The sequence below is a fragment of the Acartia tonsa genome, chromosome 6 (genome assembly GCF_053477335.1).
Source record: "Acartia tonsa isolate MP-2025a chromosome 6, ASM5347733v1, whole genome shotgun sequence".
Classification (NCBI taxonomy): domain Eukaryota; kingdom Metazoa; phylum Arthropoda; class Copepoda; order Calanoida; family Acartiidae; genus Acartia; species Acartia tonsa.
The window spans coordinates 23,098,073-23,121,111 of record NC_137265.1 but is presented as its reverse complement, the minus strand read 5'-3'; the positions used below and the strand labels follow the sequence as shown (position 1 = coordinate 23,121,111).

The 23,039-nt window shown below is 32.2% G+C and overlaps 1 protein-coding gene across 4 annotated transcripts; it reads left to right on the top strand.

Moving 5' to 3' along the window:
• Window positions 1–1,096: 1,096 nt before the first annotated feature.
• Window positions 1,097–21,930, top strand: LOC145322147 (glutamine--fructose-6-phosphate aminotransferase [isomerizing] 2-like). Of its 4 annotated transcripts, none has more exons than XM_080163956.1 (14): window positions 1,097–1,186; window positions 14,267–14,358; window positions 15,031–15,100; window positions 15,990–16,176; window positions 16,568–16,688; window positions 16,944–17,086; window positions 17,408–17,546; window positions 17,902–18,066; window positions 18,594–18,768; window positions 19,177–19,364; window positions 19,679–20,114; window positions 20,386–20,535; window positions 21,010–21,147; window positions 21,574–21,930. In XM_080163956.1, exons 2-14 carry the CDS (start codon window positions 14,273–14,275, stop codon window positions 21,655–21,657), a joined length of 2,082 nt encoding a protein of 693 aa, XP_080020082.1. In that variant the 5' UTR covers window positions 1,097–1,186; window positions 14,267–14,272; the 3' UTR covers window positions 21,658–21,930. The 4 variants fall into 4 exon arrangements, with proteins under 4 accessions (XP_080020082.1, XP_080020085.1, XP_080020083.1 ...); XM_080163959.1 differs by lacking the exon at window positions 1,097–1,186 and adding an exon at window positions 10,757–10,928; XM_080163957.1 differs by lacking the exon at window positions 1,097–1,186 and adding an exon at window positions 13,430–13,540.
• The last annotated feature ends 1,109 nt before the right edge of the window (window positions 21,931–23,039 follow it).

Sequence of the window (23,039 nt, the reverse complement as noted above, 5' to 3'; positions counted from 1 at the left end):
TGTTCAAATCGGCACAGATGTTTTTTTTTCAAACATTTCTTTGATTTATGTATTTATGGAAAAATCTATATCATAAAGATTCTTGCATTAATGGGACCCCCAAAGGGGTTAGACATAGGAAAAAATACATCCCCATTATTATCCACTTTTTTGCATGAATGAGGTGGGGTTGGGTTTCATTCCTCTACAGGCACTTTCTGGGAAAGCATCGAAACGTAAAAGTAAAAGCTATCTTACAATTCTTTAAAAAATATTTTTCTATTTTTCTGAATTAAAACATGCTAAGAGCTTTTTTCCGAAGTAGGGTAGTTGAACCTCTAAAAAAGAAATGAAAGAAATGGCAATTAGAAAAAAGTTACACTCCCCCCCCCCCCCCCACAAACAAAATATCAAAACCAAAATTAATTGTGTGGGACGCCTACCCAACAATACTTCGGACAAATCCCCTGGAAGCTAAATGCGAAGCCACTTGTGTATTTATAATTTAAATATGCATTAAAAGGTCAGGAATGGAAGGGTATTTGGGCTGTTTATTACACTAGTCCCAAAAGTCTAATAATGATATATTCTTATTCGTTGGCTTAACAACCTTGAAATATTTTATTGAATTTTTAATGGTTGATTTTTTTGTTGGGTGTCCAAACGTTAGAAAAGGGGTAATTTTGTTTCTCATCATTGGAGATGTGGTTAGTCTTATCCCTTTAGATCCCTGTTAAAAGGCCCAAGTTGGAATCCTTGTTTCATACAGGGATGTAGGGAACAGACACTGGCAAATAAATCTACATCTCTTTCCTCCCCCGAATATTAACCAGCTATCAACAGCATAATTGGATGTGTTAATTTTTGGGAAGAGTTTATTTTATCATCAATTGTCCTATTTCCGTATCCATGGTTTGAGAAGGCTGACCAAGGACGAGCGTATAATTGTCATGTCTGTGCGTGCATGCATGTGTGCGTGCGTGCATGTGTGTGCGTGTGTGTGTGGGGGGGGGGGCTTGGTTGATTATCTACATACGTGTGTGTGTGTGTGTGTGTGTGTGTGTGTGTGTGTGTGTGTGTGTGTGTGTGTAGGATTAACCAGATCTTGAATTGTTGTGTGGAAGGGATTCGTGTATAGTCCAGTATCTCAGTATCTCAAGAAACCCAACCAAGTCAAAATCTTCTCTATCTATTGTGCATAGTTTAAGTGAGTAATTTCTTTTACTTTGAAAACTAATATCTTTAAAATTATTACCAACATTGTACATTATAAATCTATTATTACCGTATGAAGTCTTGCAATAATTGTCAAGTTTGTATTTACTCTCAAAAGTCCTTAAATGTCAAAACAAAGTAATTATTAATAGAAACCCCCAAAAAGTAGTTTTGGTTATATTTTTGCTTATATTTACTTAGTTGATAATAACACATCATTGTTGGTATATCAAAAATTATATTATAGGATTTTCTTTTAATGTAAGGTTTTCATTTTGACTTTGTATGTCAAATTACCTTGTGAAGTTTTAGATGCCAAAAAAACAAATTAATTTTTGAATGGCTGTCCTTAAAATACTCATTAACTTTTCGGTTTTTACATGAAAACGTTTATGAAAGTATTTATAAATATAAGATTATAAGTGAAAAAACAAAGGAAGACGTCATTTATAATGTTTAATTTTATATGCTTTGTTTGATTTTGTTCAATATTGGATCTTTATGACAAAAAAATGGTAACCTTAAAGAAATCATTTTTGGTAGTTCATTTGAAATTTAATTTTGATAATAATTTCATTATTGTAAATTCAAACGTTTTGTTTAAATAATGATTATTTTACGATCGAATTGATGTATATCCTTTATAATGATTTAACTAATTAACTAAGATCTAATTAAAATACCTGAAGTTTTTAAGCCAACGAATGAGTTAATTGTGTTATAAAGCTTTATACTACCAAACTAATTAAAAGTTCAATGTACCCTCTTTCAAATTTCTGAACGTATACATATATATTTGATACTGTCATTGGGTTGCTACGCTGAAATTTAAAATCCTTGTATTTAACTTGCAGTGCATCTCACAAACAGGGAAGCATACTAAAAAAATTTTAAAAAAACTTTGTGGGGGGGGGGACATTGTATTGTAAATGTTACTCTTATTCAAAGTTTTATTTTTCCTTTATTTCTCATTTGTAAGCTCAAAAATTTTGGCACTTTTAATAAATAGTAATTTGTTTAGTACAAAACTTCAGTGTCTAAACTTTTCATTAACAATTTTAATCTAAAAAAGGGGTAATTTTGTTTGTCGTAAATAGGAATGTATATTGATTTATCATTCATTTTATTATCCCTGTTAGCCAATATAATACTAAAAAGGGCTTTAAAAACTAGGGGAATCAAAAATGATTATTTGAAACTTTATCTGTCTGCAATTTTAGAGAACTTCTTACTCAAATTTTATACATATATATATATACATTGCAGTTGTATTTTTCCATATTCAACATTTAAATCAAACATTACATGATTAAATCCTAAGAAAATATGTTCCTATCAGTGGCCAACACAGCCTGATAGTTGAAGTAGGAAGTGTAAAAAATTTAGAAACCAGTCTGCGCACTTATTGACCAGTTTATAAATACACTCTAAAAAATGTTTTTCCAATATGGTTTTCAAACCATTTGATTTTCGTTGGATTAACGCCGGTTCTCAACCATACTGAAAAAAATCATATATATATCATTGTATTACGGATAATTTTCTGCGGATAATATTATAAAAAATCTGAAAATTAATACCAGTTTTATTGGCCCGGGTCATCGGCCTCTCAAACTAGTTTGAATCTTATAATTTTACATTTTAATATCCGCGGAAAGATGTCTATTATACGATGCGATAAATAACTATTCTTCATATCAACCTCAAATTAAAGTTTTTGGAAGCGAAGCTACTTTGTATGAATTGTGCCTATCCGTCTGTTTGTCTGTATATTCGTCCGAGTAGGTTTGTACCCAGAGATTAGACAATGGACGATAATTGATGTTCATCCGCAAGGATGTTACTCAAAATTATACTTGTATGAGTAAGATTATTGGTCGAAAAGTTTGGACACTGCTAGTTTGAAACAACTTATCAAGAATGATAAAAAGTACCCAACGTTTAAAGCCCACGAATCAGAGTATGCATTTATAAAAACTTCCTGTTCCAGTATAATTTACCATCTATGTCCCCTCCCTTAAAATTTATTTGGAATTAAAAATTGTAATAAATGTTTTAATAAATGATATTTTTTCTTAGAGTGCGCACAAAGATTGTTCTTAAAATTTTAGGCTGCTATATAAAAGTGTCTGGCTCATGTACTATGATGTTATTTTGTCCACTTCTCAAATTTAAATGATCTTCTTAGGTGTACTTTTCATTTTGATAATTTTGTGATCATTTACTTTTTAGCATACATTATTTATCAATACATGTACAATATACATCTATTATCGTAGATTGGCTATCAGTAAAACTTCACAAAGAATTTGAAATAATTGCCCTTTCGGAACAAAATGTTTGCACTTTCTATTCAATAATATGGCCGGATTGTTTCACCACTGTATTCTTATTGGTCTAATTTACTTATTAGGTATCTAAATGTACTATATTTATTGGCATTTGATCTTAATTTTCCTCCTTTGCATGAAGTTTCTTTACTATTTACCGTATACTGTTTTTTTATGCTATAATGATCTAAAATATATTAAACAAAGAAAAGTTATATTCGTCAGTCAGTCCTGTTAGATCTCACTAACCACTGAGGCAAATTTGGTTCTGAATTTAAGAGAATAATACAATAGATACTAGATTTAGCAAGTATTGCTCATACTGAGGCTTTAGATTAGTTTTTTAAAAGAATTTTGTAAACTTTCTCCATCTTCAACTTACGCTCCATTCTAAAATCATTGTTCTTGTTTTGATGAAGCTTTTAAAATTTGGTTTCTCAGTAACGGAGCTAATAGCCTCTGGTTGGTTTATATAATTATTATAACCGATATATTATTACTTGGATGTTGCAACAGATTTTCATATACTCTGATATAGTGATGCTCGCAGCTGGCTAAAATAACCTTTACCCAATCCCCTCTCCTTCTGAACTGATCAATAATTAGGTCCATATTAGCAAGCTAAATAGACGACAAATTTTCCCGTGTTAATATATCCACGTATATCCTATATCCATTATTATTATTTATTCATTGATTGGCTTAAGGGAAAAATATTCTTTAAAAAATAGTAATGCAAATCATAATATAGGTGTCGGGTTCGATTCTTTTCCATTTTATTTACCAAGTTTTAAAAAGTCAGTTGTGTGACATTCATAAATAGAGTAGGTGATATACCTTGGCCAAAAACAAGTGAAACTCATATAAATGCACAGTTAAAACATGCAAACAAAGGTTCTTGCTATCAAATGGTTAGTTGTTTGCAATGTATGGGATATTAAAAGAATGTCTGTCAATACGTTATTATCAACCCGGCCCAAAGGTGCAAAAAGGCAAAATAAACCTTTGCAAAGTTAGGACTTATAAGATAAATGTGATGAAATTAAAGTTTTGTTATCTGAATGTTTTTACTTTTTATAAAAGCCTTCCCCGTCACAAAGACATTGCAAACATTAAAATAAAATTTTTTGTACATTTTATTTTTTGCATTAATTTGTTTAACCTTTATGGCATAGCGGTTTATTAGTATACTAGCGGCTATGCCTCTAGATGCACTTAAGGTGGGAGGAGTAATTCATCCCTTCCCCCATATTCAATCTCTTTTTTTAAATTATTTAGGGGTAAAGTTCATTTTTTACTAAGGGCGATTTCTCTTGGTAGGGCGTTGGTATTCTCCCCAAAAATAGTTATAAACCTTCACTGGACTATTTCGGTTCAGTGGTTAGCGTGTCCTTCATTACAGACAGACATCCAGTTACTTTTTTAGTAAAAGTTTTGTTTTTTCGCTATTTTATTTTGTGATTTTTCTCGATAATTACAATTTTTTTCAAATTATATTTAAACTTAAAATTTATCCATATTTATGATAATTTGGGTGTAGAAAAGAATTAGGAATATGACCTTGAATCTAATTTTATTTACGCATCATTCAAATAAACATACTTTATCATACTTAATACTTAGGTGTTAATAAGATTTGAGATTTAATATTAGAATTTTATATAAGAAATGAAATAAAACTATATAATGGGGAGGGGGGTCTGTAATAATGAATTTATTTATTGATAGTGTCTGTCTTTCTGTCTGTTTTTCTTCTTTTTGTCTGTCTGTCTTTCTGTAATGTTAGGAGGGTTAAAAAGAATTTGAGAAGTTTACACAATTCACATTACTTTATTTCCCCTTCTCTTCTCATTTTCTTCTCTTATATTTTCTCTTGCTTCCCGTTCTTTTTCCCTTCTCTTTCCCTTTTTTCATTCTCTTTTCTTCTCTTTTTCTTCTCTTTTTCCTTCTCTTTACCTTCTCTTTTCCTTCTCTTTTTCCTTCTCTTTTCCTTCTCTTTTCCTTCTCTTTTTCCTTCTCTTTTTCTTCTCTTTTTCTTCTCTTTTCCTTCTCTTTTCCTTCTCTTTTCCTTCTCTTTTCCTTCTCTTTTCCTTCTCTTTTCCTTCTCTTTTCCTTCTCTTTTCCTTCTTTTTTCCTTCTCTTTCCTTCTCTTTTCCTTCTCTTTTCCTTCTCTTTTCCTTCTTTTTTCCTTCTCTTTTTCTTCTCTTTTCCTTCTCTTTTCTTTCTCTTTTCCTTCTATTTTTCTTCTTTTTCCCTTTTTCTTTTCCTTCTCTTTTCCTTCTCTTTTCCTTCTCTTTTTCTTCTTTTTTCCTCCTCTTTTCCTTCTCTTTTCCTTCTCTTCCTTATTATTTTATCTTGTATTCTGATTCTCTTCCCCTTTTCTCCCTCTACTCTTCCCCTACTCGTTACATTCTCTTCCCCTTTTATTTCCTACTCTTCACTTAATCGTTACATTCTCTTACCCTTTTCTTCTCTTCTTCTTCCCCTTCTCTACATCTTCTCAAGTTCTCTTCCCCTTTTCTTCCCATTCTTCTTTCCTCCCCTTCTTTTCCCCATCACTTTCAAAGAAGCATTTAAATTACTGAGAATTAGAGTAAGTAAACATAATTGTGCTACTTATTTATCATTTCAAAAATATACAAATAGAGTATCTAAAATAGAGTGCTCATCAATTCATCTATATTTGAATGACCCATTTTTAGTGATGCAAGCTACTCTAAAGGAAGGGTCGATCCGTCCTTTTGTCCGTCATTCCATGAATATGGCAGGTTTTCTTGGAGGCAATTAAAGATAGAAGTCTGTTTCTTGGATATTTTCCCCCAATGATAAAGAATGTTTACCCATTTAATAAGATTTGCAAGCAGACCAATCCTTAACTGCTTTTTTGCCTCTTCGCCATATTGAGATTCTTGCAATTTTTAACTTGTTTATTGATAGTCATTAGTATCCAGGCTTAATTTTAAACAATATATCAAAAATATAGCCATTGTGTCATATGTTTTAGCCAATTGAAATGATGTTTTCGTAGGCATTACCTTATAATACGATAATAGCACCATACTTTTGGGAACTAGTAGAAAAACAATGGATCATATTATTTCATATTTGTATTTTACATTTTGACAAAAAATAGTTGTTTTTTGCCGGTTGTAAATATGCCATTTACCCAACTTTCATTGATTCTTTAGTCAACAACTAGCTTGTTTTTTATGTAAAAATTATATTTTTAGTGGTGGTTTTCACATTTAGACAAAAAAATAACCGTTTTTTGCCGGTTGTAATTATGCCATTTACCCAACTTTGATTGATTGAAGCTCTTTATAGTGACTATAAAAATTGATATCATATTAGAATAGTTCATTAAATATGATATATTTTAGGATTTTCTAGCCAAAAGATCTTAAATTAAGTAAAAAAGGGGATAGATTTAAAAGCTTTTGGCCGAAAAATCCCAAATTACGTCATATTAGAATATTCATTTTTTATAGGCACTAATAAGAGCTCTTATTGATTCTTTGGTCAATGCAAAGTTTTTTTTAAAGATTTGATTATAACTCTATTTTTTAAAATCTATTAGAATATTTTGTCAACAAAATTTTGTATGTTAAAAGGTGATAAGATGAGATTATATATCGATTAATGATTGTCAGTAATTTACTTTTATCATAAGAATTATTATCATTTTGAAATTAAGTCGCTAGTGATGGTTATACAAAGTTAATTTCATTTATTAAATTATTGAATTTCTTATTCATTTACTTCTTATATACATGATTGTTCAGATCTGAGGATAGAAAGACTGATAATAAACAAACAAGGTTGACAACATCCATAAGTAGCGAAGCTCAAAAATTATAGATTGATATCTGGAAAAAAATTTACTTTATTGCAGTTTCATAAAAAAAAACATTAAACTATAAAAATCACGAAACCTTGTAAGATTTATAAAGTGAAAATCTAGGAATCAATCTAGCACCTCAGCAAATCAGTAAAACTTAATGAAACTTTGTGGGGATATGTAAATTGTGAACTTATTAAATCCCTAAAAATATCAGCCGTCTATCTCAAATAGGAGTAAAGAAAATCATGAAAACCTAAAAATCTAGGAATCGAACTAGCACCCCAACCAATAAGCAAATTTTATAAAACTTGATAAAAGTATGCAGAATATGAAAGTATTCAATCTCTGCAAATTTCAGCCGTCTCTGTTGAATAGGATTTTAGTAAATCATAAAAACTTTAAAATGTAGGAATCGATCTAGCACCCTAACCAACTGACGAATCTTAATGAAACTTGGTGAAAATATGAAGACTGTTAACAAAATTAATCCCTGAAAATTTTAGCTCTCTATCTTTTATAAGAGCCGAGAAAATCACGTTTCCCCCTTTCTGTCTCAGACGGACGGACGGACATTTCGAATCATAGAGTAGCTTCGCTACTAACAAGGATGACAACATCCATTAGTAGCGAAGCACATAGAATCACAAATCATGAAATAAATTTAATAGGTTTTAAATCAAATGATCGGTCGAAATAAAAAAATATTAAAGAAAGAAAGAAAAGGGTAAAATACATTGAAGAAAATCACGAAACCTTTATATATAAATGAATATGAAAGTCTTTTGTAGTATGACCGACGGACCAATTAATTTCTATTGTTAATGCTTTTATATTTTAAGCAGTTTATCTTAAATAACAGCCGAGGAAACCAAATTTCCAAATTGGCGGATGGACAGACTAATTGAATTATAGAGTAGCTTCGCTACAGAAATAGAGAAAGGTGGCTGCAGTTCTATTCATTCTTTGTTTATGTTGAAAACAAGGACAATTATGTTTATCATATTCGGGTGAAATAATACTATACAAATAATATATACTGCATGGATTTGCATCCTCTTTTCATACTTTAAAAGGGTAGTTTGGGGTGGTCATATAAGAAGCTTCTCTAAAAAGGAAAGTCATATCGGTCTAGGGGATAGTGAGTTCTTTTTTATATAGACATAGAGACGTACGTCGTATTACTTTTAGTTTTATATAAGGATAAAATTATATCATATTTTGACAACATTCCAATTAAATTTCAAAAAAAATTATATAAAAATTATATAAATTGTATAGTTGCTTCGCTCCGAATAAAATATATAAAAGAATATTTTATTACTTTTGCTATTCCTTCGACTACAACAAAATATACATATTATTTTGGTAAACTAGAATCACAATAGAAACTTTAAAACCGAGTATTTTTAAATCCACCTTCTTTTAGATTTTTAATTGCATAGCAAAGACAACTTTGTGTATTTTACAGTGTAAATTGTTATGTTTGGCCCTTTTTTATCAATGTATAACTTAGAATGGCATATTGGTTTGATTAAAATATTAAAACTTTTTAAAGAAACTTTATATGAAATTAAGCTTTTTTTAAATAATCATGTATATTTGTTGATACGGTTTTAAATATAAAATGTTTTATCAATTTAAGCAATAAATGTTTCTTGATTTTCAAAATACTTTTAAAAAGACATCCATTTTCTTACATATTGTGATATTTCTATAGCGTTAGTTTTATCATTTAGTATAATGGTATATTGACATTTAAACCCTTTCTTTTGTACATTACCATTCTACTCAACTCAGGTCTCTTGACTCTATCGTAGAAAGTAACTCTGTGCGGACAGAGAAAGCTAGTAGAGTTGGGGTGCTGGAATGTACTACAGTTCACTTATACGGCTGGATAAAATATATGTGGATATTATGGAAATTTTGTTGTTACTTTGGGTTGCTACTTTAGTCCTCATTTATTGGTCAGTTCTTTCATCCTTACTCTTTCTCTCTTTCTTCTCACACAAACACTCTCTCTCTCTCTCTCTCTCTCTGTCTCTCTGTCTCTCTGTCTCTCTGTCTCTCTGTCTCTCTCTCTCTCTCTCTCTCTCACACACTCTTTCTCTGTCTCTCTCTCTCTGTCTCTCTCTCTCTCTCTGTCTCGCTCTCTATTTCTATAGAAGGGTTATCATCTCTTTATCTTGCACTCTCTCTATATCTATCTATCTATCTCTCTCTTGGTGTAAAAAAAACCTTACACAATACACATATACTTAAAACTCAAATCTATTAAAACCACACAAGTAAAGAGAAGTACATTCAAGCTCCCCACTGAAGTATTCTCTTGCATGAAGTTTTGTTGTCTGCTAAAATCACATTCACCCACTCCTTGACAACTTTGCCATCCAGCCGTATAGTAGTTAGTAATCGCATAGTATTATAGACAGTTTTCCGCGGATATTTAAATGAAAAATTGTAAGATTAAAACCAGTTGTGTAAGCCCCGAGAGGCCGAACGCTCAGACTAATAAAACTTGTAATTATTTTATGATTTTTATTTTAACATTCGTAGAAAAATGTATTTAATACGATGCTATACATGATTTTTCAGTATGGCTGAAAACCAGTTCTTATCCAGCGGATATTAATCGGTTTCGAAGCCATACTGGAAAATACCTTTAGTTTATAACAATTATCTCAGTAGACTATTTTATATTTAAAGAGACTATGTTATTACGGTTAAAAAGGACAATTTCATGCATAAGTAGCTCAGCAAAAACAACTCAATTACAAATGACAGTCTTACTCATTAAAAAGCTTTGCTTCTAACATTTATATTTTAAATTATACATTTGTTGTTTTAGTTTTTGATATAAGTATGATGAAATTAATTTTTAAGATAAATTTATAATTTAATCAATGTTAATGTTTTAGGAGTCATATATTTTCTTTTGACTGTTATTGGGTTTCAATAAAATAAAACGTTTTGTTTGTGTGTTGAATAAAATTGATTGTTTATTATATTTATTATTTGCGTATTAATAATCCAGTCTTCCGGAGGCCAAACAATACTTTTAATTCTACACTGTAGAATTATATTCTTCAAATATAAAAAGCTGTTATGAGACTTTTTTTTAGAAGTTAATATTAAAATTGTTGGTTGAAAAGTAAGAACACTACTAGTTTGTAAGTAATCAGTAAGAATTCAATAAAAGTGCCCAAAGTTTTTAAGCCAAAAAATAATCCAATGGGGGGGGGGGGGGTAAAGAGGTGTTTACTTCCTCCCTCCTCAATTTTTTAAAAATAGATTAAGTTTAACCTTCCTCTCACCCCCTCCCCCCCCCCCTTAAAAAAAGCTTGGACATCTTTAGTAACAGTATAATTTACAGTCCAATGTCCCCTTCCTCCCTGAGTATTTTACGATCACCTGTGCAATTTGCAAATAAATTTTGCAATTATTTGTGTTTTTAATATATGTAATTTTACTCAAATTATATTTTGCAGTGATAAAAAATGAAAAGTAGTGTTTTTTGTTGATCTTCACGTTTTATTTTGGCACTGTTTTGAGTTCTATTTCAAAAGGTAATTTTGGTTTAATATTTGTTCATTAGCTTCATACGTAGAAAAACTTTTTTTTCATAGTACTTTAAAATATATTAGCTGCTGCACACTAGCATATAGGTACTCTATATAAAAAGAGTCAGTGAAAGGCAAAAAGTAGCTTAAAACCATCCAAGTGCCTATGTCAACCTTCTTTAATATGGAGAACTCAATCAGTTCATTAGTTATCGAGTAAGCTTCAGACAAAAAAAACTTACTACTTTATATTAAGATTATATAGAATAATTATTAGAATATAGAATAATATAGCCTAACCATCCAAGGACCTTTGTGAATCTTCCCTAAAATGGAGATTTCAATCGGTTGAGTAGTTATCTAAAAAAAATTAATAAAAACGTTTTCTTTGCAATTTTTGGTAAATTACCAAAAAATACAATATTTGTCTGATACTACATAATTTGTATCATCAACAAGGATGACAGCATCCATAAAAGCGAAGCTCTGAAACGGTAAAACAGACGGACATTAACTCATATAGATTGTCAGAACTGAATTTAAAAAATATAAATATAAAACTTTTAACAAAATTATACGTTTATTAATTGCAAAACTTCTTAAATACAGAATTCTGTTTAAGGACATACTGACATTCTTAGGACTAACGGAACTAAATTTGGTGCATCTTGAATCTTGACTGATTTTCATTTTTTTTAAAGGAAAATAGCTAGGACTGTAATAATTATTTTTGAGAGTATTTTAGTGTTGGGGGGTGGATAAACCTCTCCAAGCTTCCACTCACTCAAAAGTCTAAAAAGTGTATTGAATTGGTAATTTGAGGGATGTAGGGTTGTTTAGAAACACCCGCCTTTTGCACGCCCCTGCTTTTTTCACTTTAAACGATGTAAGTTTTAATGAAAAAGTGATAACGTTTATCGAAATTTCATGAATAATTTTATTGCTGCAATACTTTTGGATATAATTGCACATGTTTAAAGATAACGTCATATTTCATAAAAGGATAAAATTCAAATAGTTAAAATTTTTCTATGGCATTAAAATTAACTGGACGAAAATTAATTAATTAAGAATCCGGATTTATTTTATGCTATTGTAAATCATACATGTAAATCTTTAAGTAAACATTGTATAAAAGAAATTAAATTGTTAAATTTTCTTTTTTTGTGTGTCAGAGGGTCACCCCCCCCCCCTCCGCCCCCTCCCTCATTAAAACTTATAAAAAAGAACGTCATAAATAACGTAACGCTTTTAAGGAAATGTAATTTTCTCGACTGCTGAAATTTTCAGTGATGATTCCCATGACATGCGCATGGAGTTTAGTCATTGTTTGGTTCGTTTGTCCGACGGTCGTGCTTCAAAATACATAAACCTTATTTTTAAAGGTTTCTTTGAGTTTTATTTTTTATGACAACTGAATATCTGATGTATAACTTTTGTCATTCCATGATTTTTTTCATGCTTCGCTACAAGTGGATGGTTTCTTTCCTTGTTTCTTCTGTTGGGTAGGGTTGTTACTCTCTGATAATAAAATAGAGGATTCTACAAAAATTTCTTATCTAATAAAGAAGTAAGTCGTGCAATAAATATGTATTACATCTTTTTAAAAAGGCATAACTGTAGTTTTGAAATTTCTTTTATTTCAATTTCTGACAGTGTAAAAATAATCACAGGTTCTTTCCCTGAAAGTGCGTAGCAAGCACATAAAAGCCACCCCCTTATTTTTAAATAAATTGAAAACAAAGGGGGGTCTTTATTTATGCATAACCTTTTCGGGGCATACACTTGCGATGTCAAAACCCTGTTGGTTTGACGGGCATATGGACAGATGGAAAGGTTAGATTTAATACTATAGACAATTAAAGAAAAGCTTTGCTTTAACAAATATAAGCGGAAATAACCCCTTTCTGTAATGATAAAAAAACGAGTAATTTACTGATAAGCCCTAACTTTGTAGGTTCTCATTATCTCATGTATAAAATATGTAGAGTGTGCCTCCAGTTCCGCATAAACATTAAATTATAAAAGCATCATTATAGCATATTATTACATCGCCATAAATTGCCTCCTTCTTTTTTAAATTTTAATATTAAACATCCCCTAGTATTTTTGGCTCTATTGTGTCTTATTCAAATTCTAGTGGCTACGCATCAAGCATCTAATGGATAAAGGACAGTAAAAAAGACGGAAAATATCTATAGACTTAATTTAAAAAATACAATAGCATGAAACCATAAATGAAATCAAGAACTCAATCGGTTCAGTTGTTAGCGAGATTTTAACAGAAACCCTTAATACTTTACACTAGAATCAAGTGGTTTTGTATTCGAAGGGATAGAAAGGGCTATAAAAATGGCTCAAACCTTCTGAAGACTTAAATCTGATAATGAAATATCCTAAAACGATTATTATACGATATAAATCTATTTGAAAGTGATGATATGCAGAAATGAGTGCACACTCGAGAAAAAATTGTGTTATTTGTAATATGTAAGCTTTTGGTTATCAGTATTTTACAAGTAGGCGTCAGTAAGTTAGACATTCTTTTCAGTAGCAGCTAGAAAAAAAAATAATATATAAAGTTGTTATTAAGTGACTTTTTTTTAAGACCCAACAAGGTATATCGACAATTTTATTTTAAGTTTTCTGTATTTTTTATAATATTTATTATTTCATTTTTATAATATCTTTTTAAACTTTTTCCAAAAACTAAAATCTTTTCGTTTGTATAAAACTTATTTTTAGAAAAAAATTTGTAACTTTTGTACATAAAGTATATTGTATTTAAAGTACTTTGTGAACTTTATGGTGGAATTGTACAAATAGCCAATATGGTTGTTCTTCTACAATTTATTATTTACTTTAGTCTAAAATTTTGTAGTTTAAAGACTTGTGTGCATAATTTTAAGTAAGTTATAAATGTCTTTGAAATTTTATTTGAGTTACTGAGTTATTACTTTTATAATTTTGGAATTTGAGTGAAACGTTCTAGCTAAATTGTGATATAATTTTGAAATTAAGTTTTTCCTCAATATGTATTGGTTCCTTAGTCAAGCCTTTCTAGCCCTTGCGGGTGCCTGAATTGTCTTTAGTCTAACCTATCTTGATTAAATCTCTTTAATTCCCCACCTTTACTTAACCTAATTGATTAATTGCCATTATGTAAAATTATTGCAATGACTGTATATACTACATATATTCATTCTTCGTGGAATTAAGCTTTCTTTTCGTATTTTGAATTGTTAATCCGGGTCAACTGAATAACAAGAGATCTACCTATCTTTATATTTTTATATTGTTTATGTAAACGTTTTAATTTGTTGTATTAACTTGTCTTTCTTTAGTTTAGGATGTGTGGAATTTTTGCTTATCTGAACCATTTGACCCCCAAGACAAGATTAGAAATTTTGGAACTTTTGATCAAAGGATTGAAGAGGTACGTTTTTAATTTTATCAGTGAGGAAGGGAACATTGGAGCATAATTTACATTGGCACCCATACTTTTTTGTCGTTTATTGTTTTAAAACTTTGGGTATTTCATTGCATTTTAATTGGTTAGTTCCGAACTAATTGTACAAATATTTCAACCATTAATTTACTGACCCCTATTGAGAATGGGGTATTCCTGTCCAGTTTTTTGTTTAGAAATGAATATTTCTTACCCCAGGGAATAAATGATGGACCGATAGGCCATCATTTATTCACGAGGGTAAGAAATATTCATTCCTAAACAAAAAACTGGACAGGAATATCATTCTCATTTAAACAAAAAACTCATTTTTTTATGCTAAAATGTGGTTTAATTTTGGTTTTTAATTTTCATTTATTTCCCGGCTATGATCATTTTTCTTATATTTTCTTTCTTTTAATAATTAATAAAAATCATAAAATCTTCCAAAAAAAATTAAAAATCTTCTAAAATGATACCCGGGATATAAATGAGATACCGGGGAAATAAATGAATATTTACATCCACTATTTAAGGGGTTGTTTATATGAGAATGTATATTTATTTCCATTGTCTTATCCCTAGAAATCCCTGATTTTTCATAAATCTATAAGTGGAGTTATCAAACAAATTGTTTAGGTTAATATTTTTTATGTTTAGGTTAGAATACCGTGGTTATGACAGCGCCGGTGTTGGCATTGACGGAGCTTCTAGTGGCTCACAAATTTCTGTAAGTTAATTGTAGAGTTTTTTTTTGCTTCGATAATGCCCAAAATTCTTTACTAATTTTTCTCGTATTCATTCGAATCCGGTGGATAGGAACCGGTTCTCATCCATACGAAAAAACTATGTCTAGCATCGTATTATATCTAGCTTTCTACGATTATAAAAATGTACAATTATAAGATTAAAACCAGTTTTTTTAGCCCGTGCCTACGGTACCTGGGGGCTAAAAAACTGGTTTTAATCTTATAATTGTACATTCTATATCCGCGGAAAGCCGTTTATAATACGATGCGAGAAATAACTATTCCTGGTTTTATTTGTTCATGCGATAAGAACTTGTTGCCAAAAGCTTTATTTAATTACATCTGCAATTCTTTTCCTCCATTACCGTTGATTTTGCTATTGATAGCTTTGCAAATTTTGCACATCCCCCTGGCAACTCCTTTGTAAGCCTACAAGATTTAGGATTAATTTTCTCAATATTTGGTTCCTGTCTTAGTCTGTAGGGCATCTCCTGTAATTGAAAGCTGTTTTAAGCGTTCACGATGGCTTCAAATAATTGGATCCTTTTATTTATGCACTAGAGGCTAAGCTTGAGATGGCTGGATGGAGGGGTATTTGAGAAACTGGGTGGAGTCTTCTCTCCACTTATTTTTTTTTGTTTTAGTTAACTGTAAAAAAAAATTTCTAGATGTTTTTTCTTTTGAGAGTTAGGAAATTCCAACTACCTCCCCCCCCCCCAAAAAAAAAAAGAATCTCTAATTAACATTCCCTGGACATAAGAAATCTTCACTGTACATGAGACTCATATTGGTTAAGCGCTAAGAGAGATCCCTATGTACAGGCACGCCTTCTGCTACTTTGATAGATTTTTAATTTCTTGTACATTTTAGTTGGTGAAAAGCACCGGCAAGGTAAAGCTGCTGGAGGACAAGATTCACTCGCTGAAGGACGACCTCAACTTTGATGGGGTGCACACTGTTCACGTGGGTATTGCCCACACTCGTTGGGCCACCCACGGTGCCCCCTCCGACATCAACTGTCACCCCCACAGATCTGGCGAGAAGAATGAGTTTGTTGGCAAGTTTTTTTAAACATGGCGTTTTAACTGATTTCATTTGTTTAGTTTACGAGTTTTTAATAAAAATATTAGTGTCTTTTCTCAAATTAACTTTATATCGCAGGGTAATTTTTTTTTTTTTTATGACTAATCCCAGCAGGAGCTGTAACCCTGGAAGGTCTAGGCCTGCACTTCCCTATTCTAATGAGCGATTTTTTTTTCTGCTCGACAAAGCACTTTTGGGGAGAAATTGTCAAAATCAAAGTAACTTCAATGATTCATACTAAGAATGCACAAGCGGGGGATTGGGGAAAGGAGTGATAATGCTCCTTTTTGAGTTTTTGTCTCCATTACCCTAAAATAATTGTTCATTATTCTAAATCATTGCTTTTTATTCATAATTTTATTTAGTTGTGCACAATGGTATCATCACCAACTACAAGGACATCAAACAGTTCCTTGAGACCAAGGGACACAAGTTCGAGTCTGACACTGATACAGAGATTATTGCTAAGCTTGTCAAGCATATCAGGTTAGATTAGTTTTATAATGCCTTTTAACTTTTAAAATTTAGAATTTATCCATTTCTGTTAACCCCTTTATTCAAAAAAGCTTTAAGCACGTCAAATTAAATTATTATAATGTAGCTTCTAATAGTTCCAGGGAAGGTTTTTTAACTATTTAAAATGGGGGTCTGCTTCCTCCCATTCCCCAGTTCAAGTGCCGCTAGAGGCTTGTAGGGGCATTGCCGTTTCATATGAAGTTAACATCTAATTTAACTTTTTAGATCTCAGAACCCCAAAGACTCTTTCCGTCAACTGGTTGAGAAGGCCATAGCCCAGCTGGAGGGAGCCTTTGCCTGTGTATTCAAATCCTCCCTGTTCCCTGGGGAGTGTGTCGCCACCAGGAGAGGTTCTCCTCTCCTTGTAGGTAAGATTTTGAAAACTACATGATCAAAAAATGTTTAGTTTAAGTCCTTCAATAGAAAAAAAGCTATAAATATAAACTAAAAAGGAAGTGCATATAAGATGAGTCTACTGAAATTTTTGCAGATGCAGGACTAGTAACTAGGGAAGAAATTAAAATGGCTGAAACCATCCTAAGACTATAGTTTGAAATAAAATAGCATTAAATTAATCCGGGTTCTATATTAAGTTTTCCATAAATATAGAACTCTAATAGTTGATTGGTAAACATGATCTTAACAGGTAAACCTTATGAAATCCTTTGTTTTAATTAAGTTTTGTCCAGGTATTAAAACAGAATCCGCACTGGAGTCTGACCACATTCCTGTGCAGTACACAGCTGATGAGGACCCCAGCCATCCAAGACATGGCACTGAGATCGATGGATCTCCTGCACCCAGGAAGAAGACTTCTGCCATGTTCAGGTACCTCAGCTTAGTGGATATATTACTTGAATCTTTCACCAGAATTGTATGTTCTTTAATAAGTTAAACTCTCAGCGGGCTAAAATAACTTCCTCTCTTCCATCCCCATTCCCCGTCCACTTACCTCCTATTCGACGATATAACTGACCAATAAATGAGCTTCATGTATCAGGATAAAATGACTTCAATTTTCCCGTCATGATATCCACGTATATTCTACAGGGTCATTCCAGAGAAATTATTTTTTTTAAAACTTAATTTTAAGAAAAGTATAAAGATCTATTCAATTGGATTCTTTATTTGTTAGACTAACTATAATAAAGGTGTATAATAATCAATATTAATTTATTTTCAGAATGGACCCTGATCACACTGAGGAGATCCGTGTTTCTGACGAGGACTCTGTGGAGTATTTCTTTGCCAGTGACGCCAGTGCCATCATTGAGCACACCAACAGAGTTATCTTCCTGGAGGATGATGACGTAGCTGCCTGCAAACAAGGAGTACTGTCTATTCACAGGTACAGATTGATCAAACTATATGCAACGCTAATGGTTTAGCCCCTAGCATCTTTGGGCTCCGTTAATGTTTTTGAAGGGAAGAGCAGAAAAATAGCCTAAAACAATCTGAAAAATTAAGTCTACAAATAAAATAGCATAAAACCATCTTTGAACTTGGTTTAGAAGTTCGAAATCTTAAGCTACAGACAAAAAAACCTTAATACTTTATATAATAGGATTTAGGAATTTTTTTTATTAAATGATAAAAATGAAATACTAGAACTGTCACTTTTTTTCCAGTGGCACGGCACCCCTTACTTTAAATTTTTGTTTTATAAATGATAATTAAAAGCCTTTAAGGATCATTTTTCTAGAGTTTTATTCATTTGGGAGTTGGTTTGATAACTCTCCTTAAGACATTGGGACAACTCTGTTAAGGAGAAGTTTTATCTGTTCAGGGGATTGGTACAGATCTACATCCTGTTACTTTTGTTGAAGAATTGCATATAAAAAAAATTATTGTTAATGTACCTTTTTTATTTTGTAGAATGATCCGCGAAGGTGCAGCCCCTGACGTATCACGTGAGATTACCACCCTCAAGATGGAGATCCAACAGATCATGAAGGGCAACTACTCCAGCTTCATGCAGAAGGAGATCTTTGAGCAGCCCGAGTCTGTGGTGAACACTATGAGAGGCAGAATTAACTATGAACTGGAACAGGTATTGCATTACTGGCCTTAGGGTAATCCTTTTGATCCTTAAACCTTTTAGAAACAGATTGGCCTTTCAGATATCTAAATATTGCATTGCCTTTTAACATTTTCTTAAATAACTGTTTTTTAAAACTTTATTGTTAAAGTTGGGCATTTTTAGATTGTAAGAAATGGTCATTAGTTTACAAACGTGAGGTGGTGGGAAATAAATAACTTTATTTTGTGATTTAGCAGTTACGCCCCTAGAGGCCTTCCCAAAAAAGTTCTGAACATTCCCAGGAGAAGTTACCCAGTAAAGGAGAACCACATTGGTTCAGCGGTTAGTGAGATCCTTCGGTATAGACATACAATTACAGATCCTATTTATTATTTAATATAATTATTACTTTTGTTCGTACATTTTTGTATTTTGTAGGTTACCCTGGGTGGTATCAAGTCCTATGTGCCAGAGATCAGACGTTGCCGTAGGTTGCTCATGATCGGATGTGGTACCAGCTACCACTCTGCCATCGCCACCAGGCAGCTGCTGGAGGAGTTGACAGAGCTACCAGTCATGATTGATTTGGCCTCAGATTTTCTGGATAGAAATACACCCATCTTCAGGTGAAATATTGAATAAGGATTTCAAATATGTATATAGTGGAATTTGTAAAATGGGAAAAATAGTCTTCCATTATTGCTCAATAGTCTGAGGAAAGGATTGAGTAAAGTGGGGGAGAAAGAGGCATAGTTAAATTAGCTAGCAAAGAGAAACGTTTTACTAGGGGATGCAAGAATCTCTCACACTATTAAAGCTTTTCATAAAATTTAGCTTCTTTAATTCAAAGTTCCTTAAATTAGATAAGTCTGTATACTGTGATTTTTTTTGAATTTGCATTTTTTACATTAGGTACTTAACTTTAATTTTTTTATTTTAGGGATGATGTATGCTTCTTTATCTCTCAATCAGGAGAAACCGCCGACACTTTGTCTGCCCTGAGATACTGCAAGTCTAGGGGCGCCCTCATCATCGGTATCACCAACACCGTCGGCTCCACCATCTGCCGTGAGTCTCACTGCGGTGTGCACATCAATGCCGGCCCCGAGATTGGTGTGGCCTCCACCAAGGCTTACACCTCCCAGATTCTCTCCCTGACCATGTTCGCCCTGGTCATGGCTGAGGATAGGATTTCTCTGCAGCCTAGGAGATCAGAGATTATCCAGGGACTGAAGGCGCTGCCTGACATGATCCGCCAGGTGTTGGATCAGGACCAGAAGGTGCTGGAGATTGCCAAGAAGCTGTACGAGAAGAGGTCTCTGTTGATCATGGGCAGAGGTTTCAACTATGCCACTTGTCTTGAGGGAGCTCTTAAGGTAAACTTTTATATTCGCTTTATTGTAAAGATAAAGTTAATTTCCCCTCTTCAGGCTGGAAGTATTGGAGGTCTATAAAATCATTGGGGGCGATGGGCTGCATATTACACTAGTCTTAAGTTTTAAAAGGGTTTTTTATTACTTGGCTTAATAACTTTGGAGACTTCGGTTAATTTTGATTGGTTATTTCATAATGTTGAGTGTTTAAACGTTTCATCCACAACATTTATCGACAGACGGGGTAATTTTTACAAGTTTATATTGTTTCTAGGTGAAGGAGTTGACCTACATGCACAGCGAGGGTATCCAGGCTGGTGAGCTGAAGCACGGCCCCCTGGCCCTTGTGGACAGTGAGGTCCCCATTATCATGATTGTGATGAGGGATCATGTATTCTCCAAGTGTATGAATGCTTTGCAGCAGGTAGTGTAATAAATACAATTATTTTTGCTATAGGTGTGCTTTTTTAGTATTAAAAAGTCTAATATACCACAATAAGAAATTGAATATTTAACTTGAGTTTATGTACTTTGCCATGAGAATTTATATCCTTCTAATAAAGTAACATGATCTTTGTGTAGCTTCTCATAGGTCCTTGGAAGGTTTATAGCCATTTTTGGGTAGAGTACCACCACCCTCAAGAGAAACCGCAAAAAAATTATAAACTAATCCAAACTTGCGACAATTTTTTTTGTAAACTGATAATCTTGACATGCATTGAAAAGAAAATCTTATATGTGCCCCTAGAGGCCTAAATGGGCGTATCTGCTAGTATCTTTTACAATGTAAACAATAATTATTAAAAGGGTTCAGAGAATTTATTTCATTACTTGTTTTAATCTTAATATCCGCGAAAGGCTGTATATAATACGCTGCGATAACTAACTTTTTTGCCAGGTAACCGCCAGAGATGGGCGCCCAATCCTGATCTGCGAGGCTGGAGATATGGAGACCGCCAAGTGTGGTATGGAATACCTGGAAGTGCCTAAATCTGTGGACGCCCTGCAGGGTATCCTAACAGTCATCCCCATGCAGGTATCTGATAATGGATATAGAATATATGGATATGGTTAGATCCTCTCATACCCTGTTAAATGTTTCTACCAGTGGGCTAATATAATGGTACACTCATTCCCCCTATCATTTTAATATAATACAGTTCCCAAACAAGTTTATAAATAAGGGGACTTAATAGCAACCCAAATTGACTAATTTCGCTGTCACAATATCCACCTACTTTATATCCATTGTAATAGATTATGTTCTAATTTGAGGAATTGACTAGGTTTCGTGAATTTTTAATGCTAAATGAATTTCATATTGTTAACTTGAGCATAAGAAGCTTTCATATGCTTAAATTAAGAAATGCTTTAAGCTATTTGGGCATTAAGGCATACGATTTAATCATTTACATTATACATGTATAATCTTTTTTAAAATTTTTATATTAATGTTTTTTAGTTGCTATCCTATCACCTGGCTGTTCTGCGTGGCTGCAATGTTGACTGTCCAAGAAACTTGGCTAAATCTGTTACTGTTGAGTAATTTGTTCACTACAGCTGCTCTTTCCTGCACAATTGTTCACTTTTTATCCTTGTTATAACACAAATATTACCTGTACATTAGTAATAAGTGTTAGAGTTGTTAATTTTTCCACTGCACACAAGTTTTTAATTTTTTTGATGTCTATTTATTATGTTATTTAAATTTATTTGACTAGATCAATTATTGACTAGATAGATTGCATTTTTATTCTGCATTTTGACTATTTTTATATTTATAACTATGTATTATTTATAATAAAAACTATTGATACTATTTTTTGTACTTTGATAAAAATTAGTGGCTTTGTCTCTTGCATCTAATGGCTTTGAATCCAAAGGAGAAATAAACTAAGCATCTTAAATTGATAAGTATTTGTGGAGGGCGTTTATCATGACCTAATATGCTTTATTAAACCTAAATTAAAGCTTTAGCACGAAATTAAAGTGAAAGGTTTCGTGAATAAATATATACTAAAACCATAGTAATTTACCAACGTTGGTAGATTTGTATAAATTATATAAATATTTTCATAGCCAAATCAGGGATATATGGGATGAAGCACAATCTGGACAACTTTTGTACCACTTTTGACGTCTTATTCTCTATCTCTTTTTAGGGGTTTTCTTCCCCACATCTCTTCTCATCTCCCTCATTTCATGACGTCACAAGAATCAAAAAGTGAACTAAAAGTGGTACAGATTGGGCTTCGTCAAAAAACTAAACTTCAGAATGTTCGCTTTTTCTTTAAGGAATATAAGCTATTTAGAAGCTCAAGCCTAATACATTAACATTAATCACCTGCACTTTTTTATAGAAACATTAATGATTTTCTTTCTAGTACCCACATTCAGTGTCTGAACTGAAAAATCCGAATGTAAATGTTTAAGAGTTGAAGCAAAAATGTAAGAAAATTTGTTAAAAAACTGCTTGATACAGGATTATGCTTATGGACACAATTACATTTGTAAAACTTTATTAGAGTTGCATTGCTTATAATATTTTACTTTGTTGTCCCAGGAATAAGTATACCAAAAATCAGACCAATCGGATAATTAGATCACACGAAAAAGTAAAAAATCAACATGCCAGCCATTACGGTTGTCCGTGGTGTCGTTCACAGGATTTGGTCTGAATGAAAGAGGCGAAAAAATACAACATCCCTATTTTCAAATGTGTATCGGTTTCGTACGAATGAAATAAAAAAAATATCAGCTCTTTTGTACCTGAATGTGCTCACTTCCAAACAAATAATATGGCCGTATTGATCTGACAGTGTTATCCTATTAGTTGATTTAGAGAATTTGAATCTAGATTATATTAAGTGCAGGGATGGAATTTACCAGATTATCTTCTACTAGCGGCTACGCCCATAGAGGCCTCTA

Coding starts and splice junctions, on each gene's coding strand:
- LOC145322147 (XM_080163956.1), top strand. CDS start 14,273: ATGTGTGGAATTTTTGCTTATCTGAACCATTTGACCCCCAAGACAAGA. Junction 18,769..19,176: donor TTAACTATGAACTGGAACAG/GTATTGCATTAC, acceptor TGTATTTTGTAG/GTTACCCTGGGTGGTATCAA. Junction 21,148..21,573: donor TAACAGTCATCCCCATGCAG/GTATCTGATAAT, acceptor AATGTTTTTTAG/TTGCTATCCTATCACCTGGC.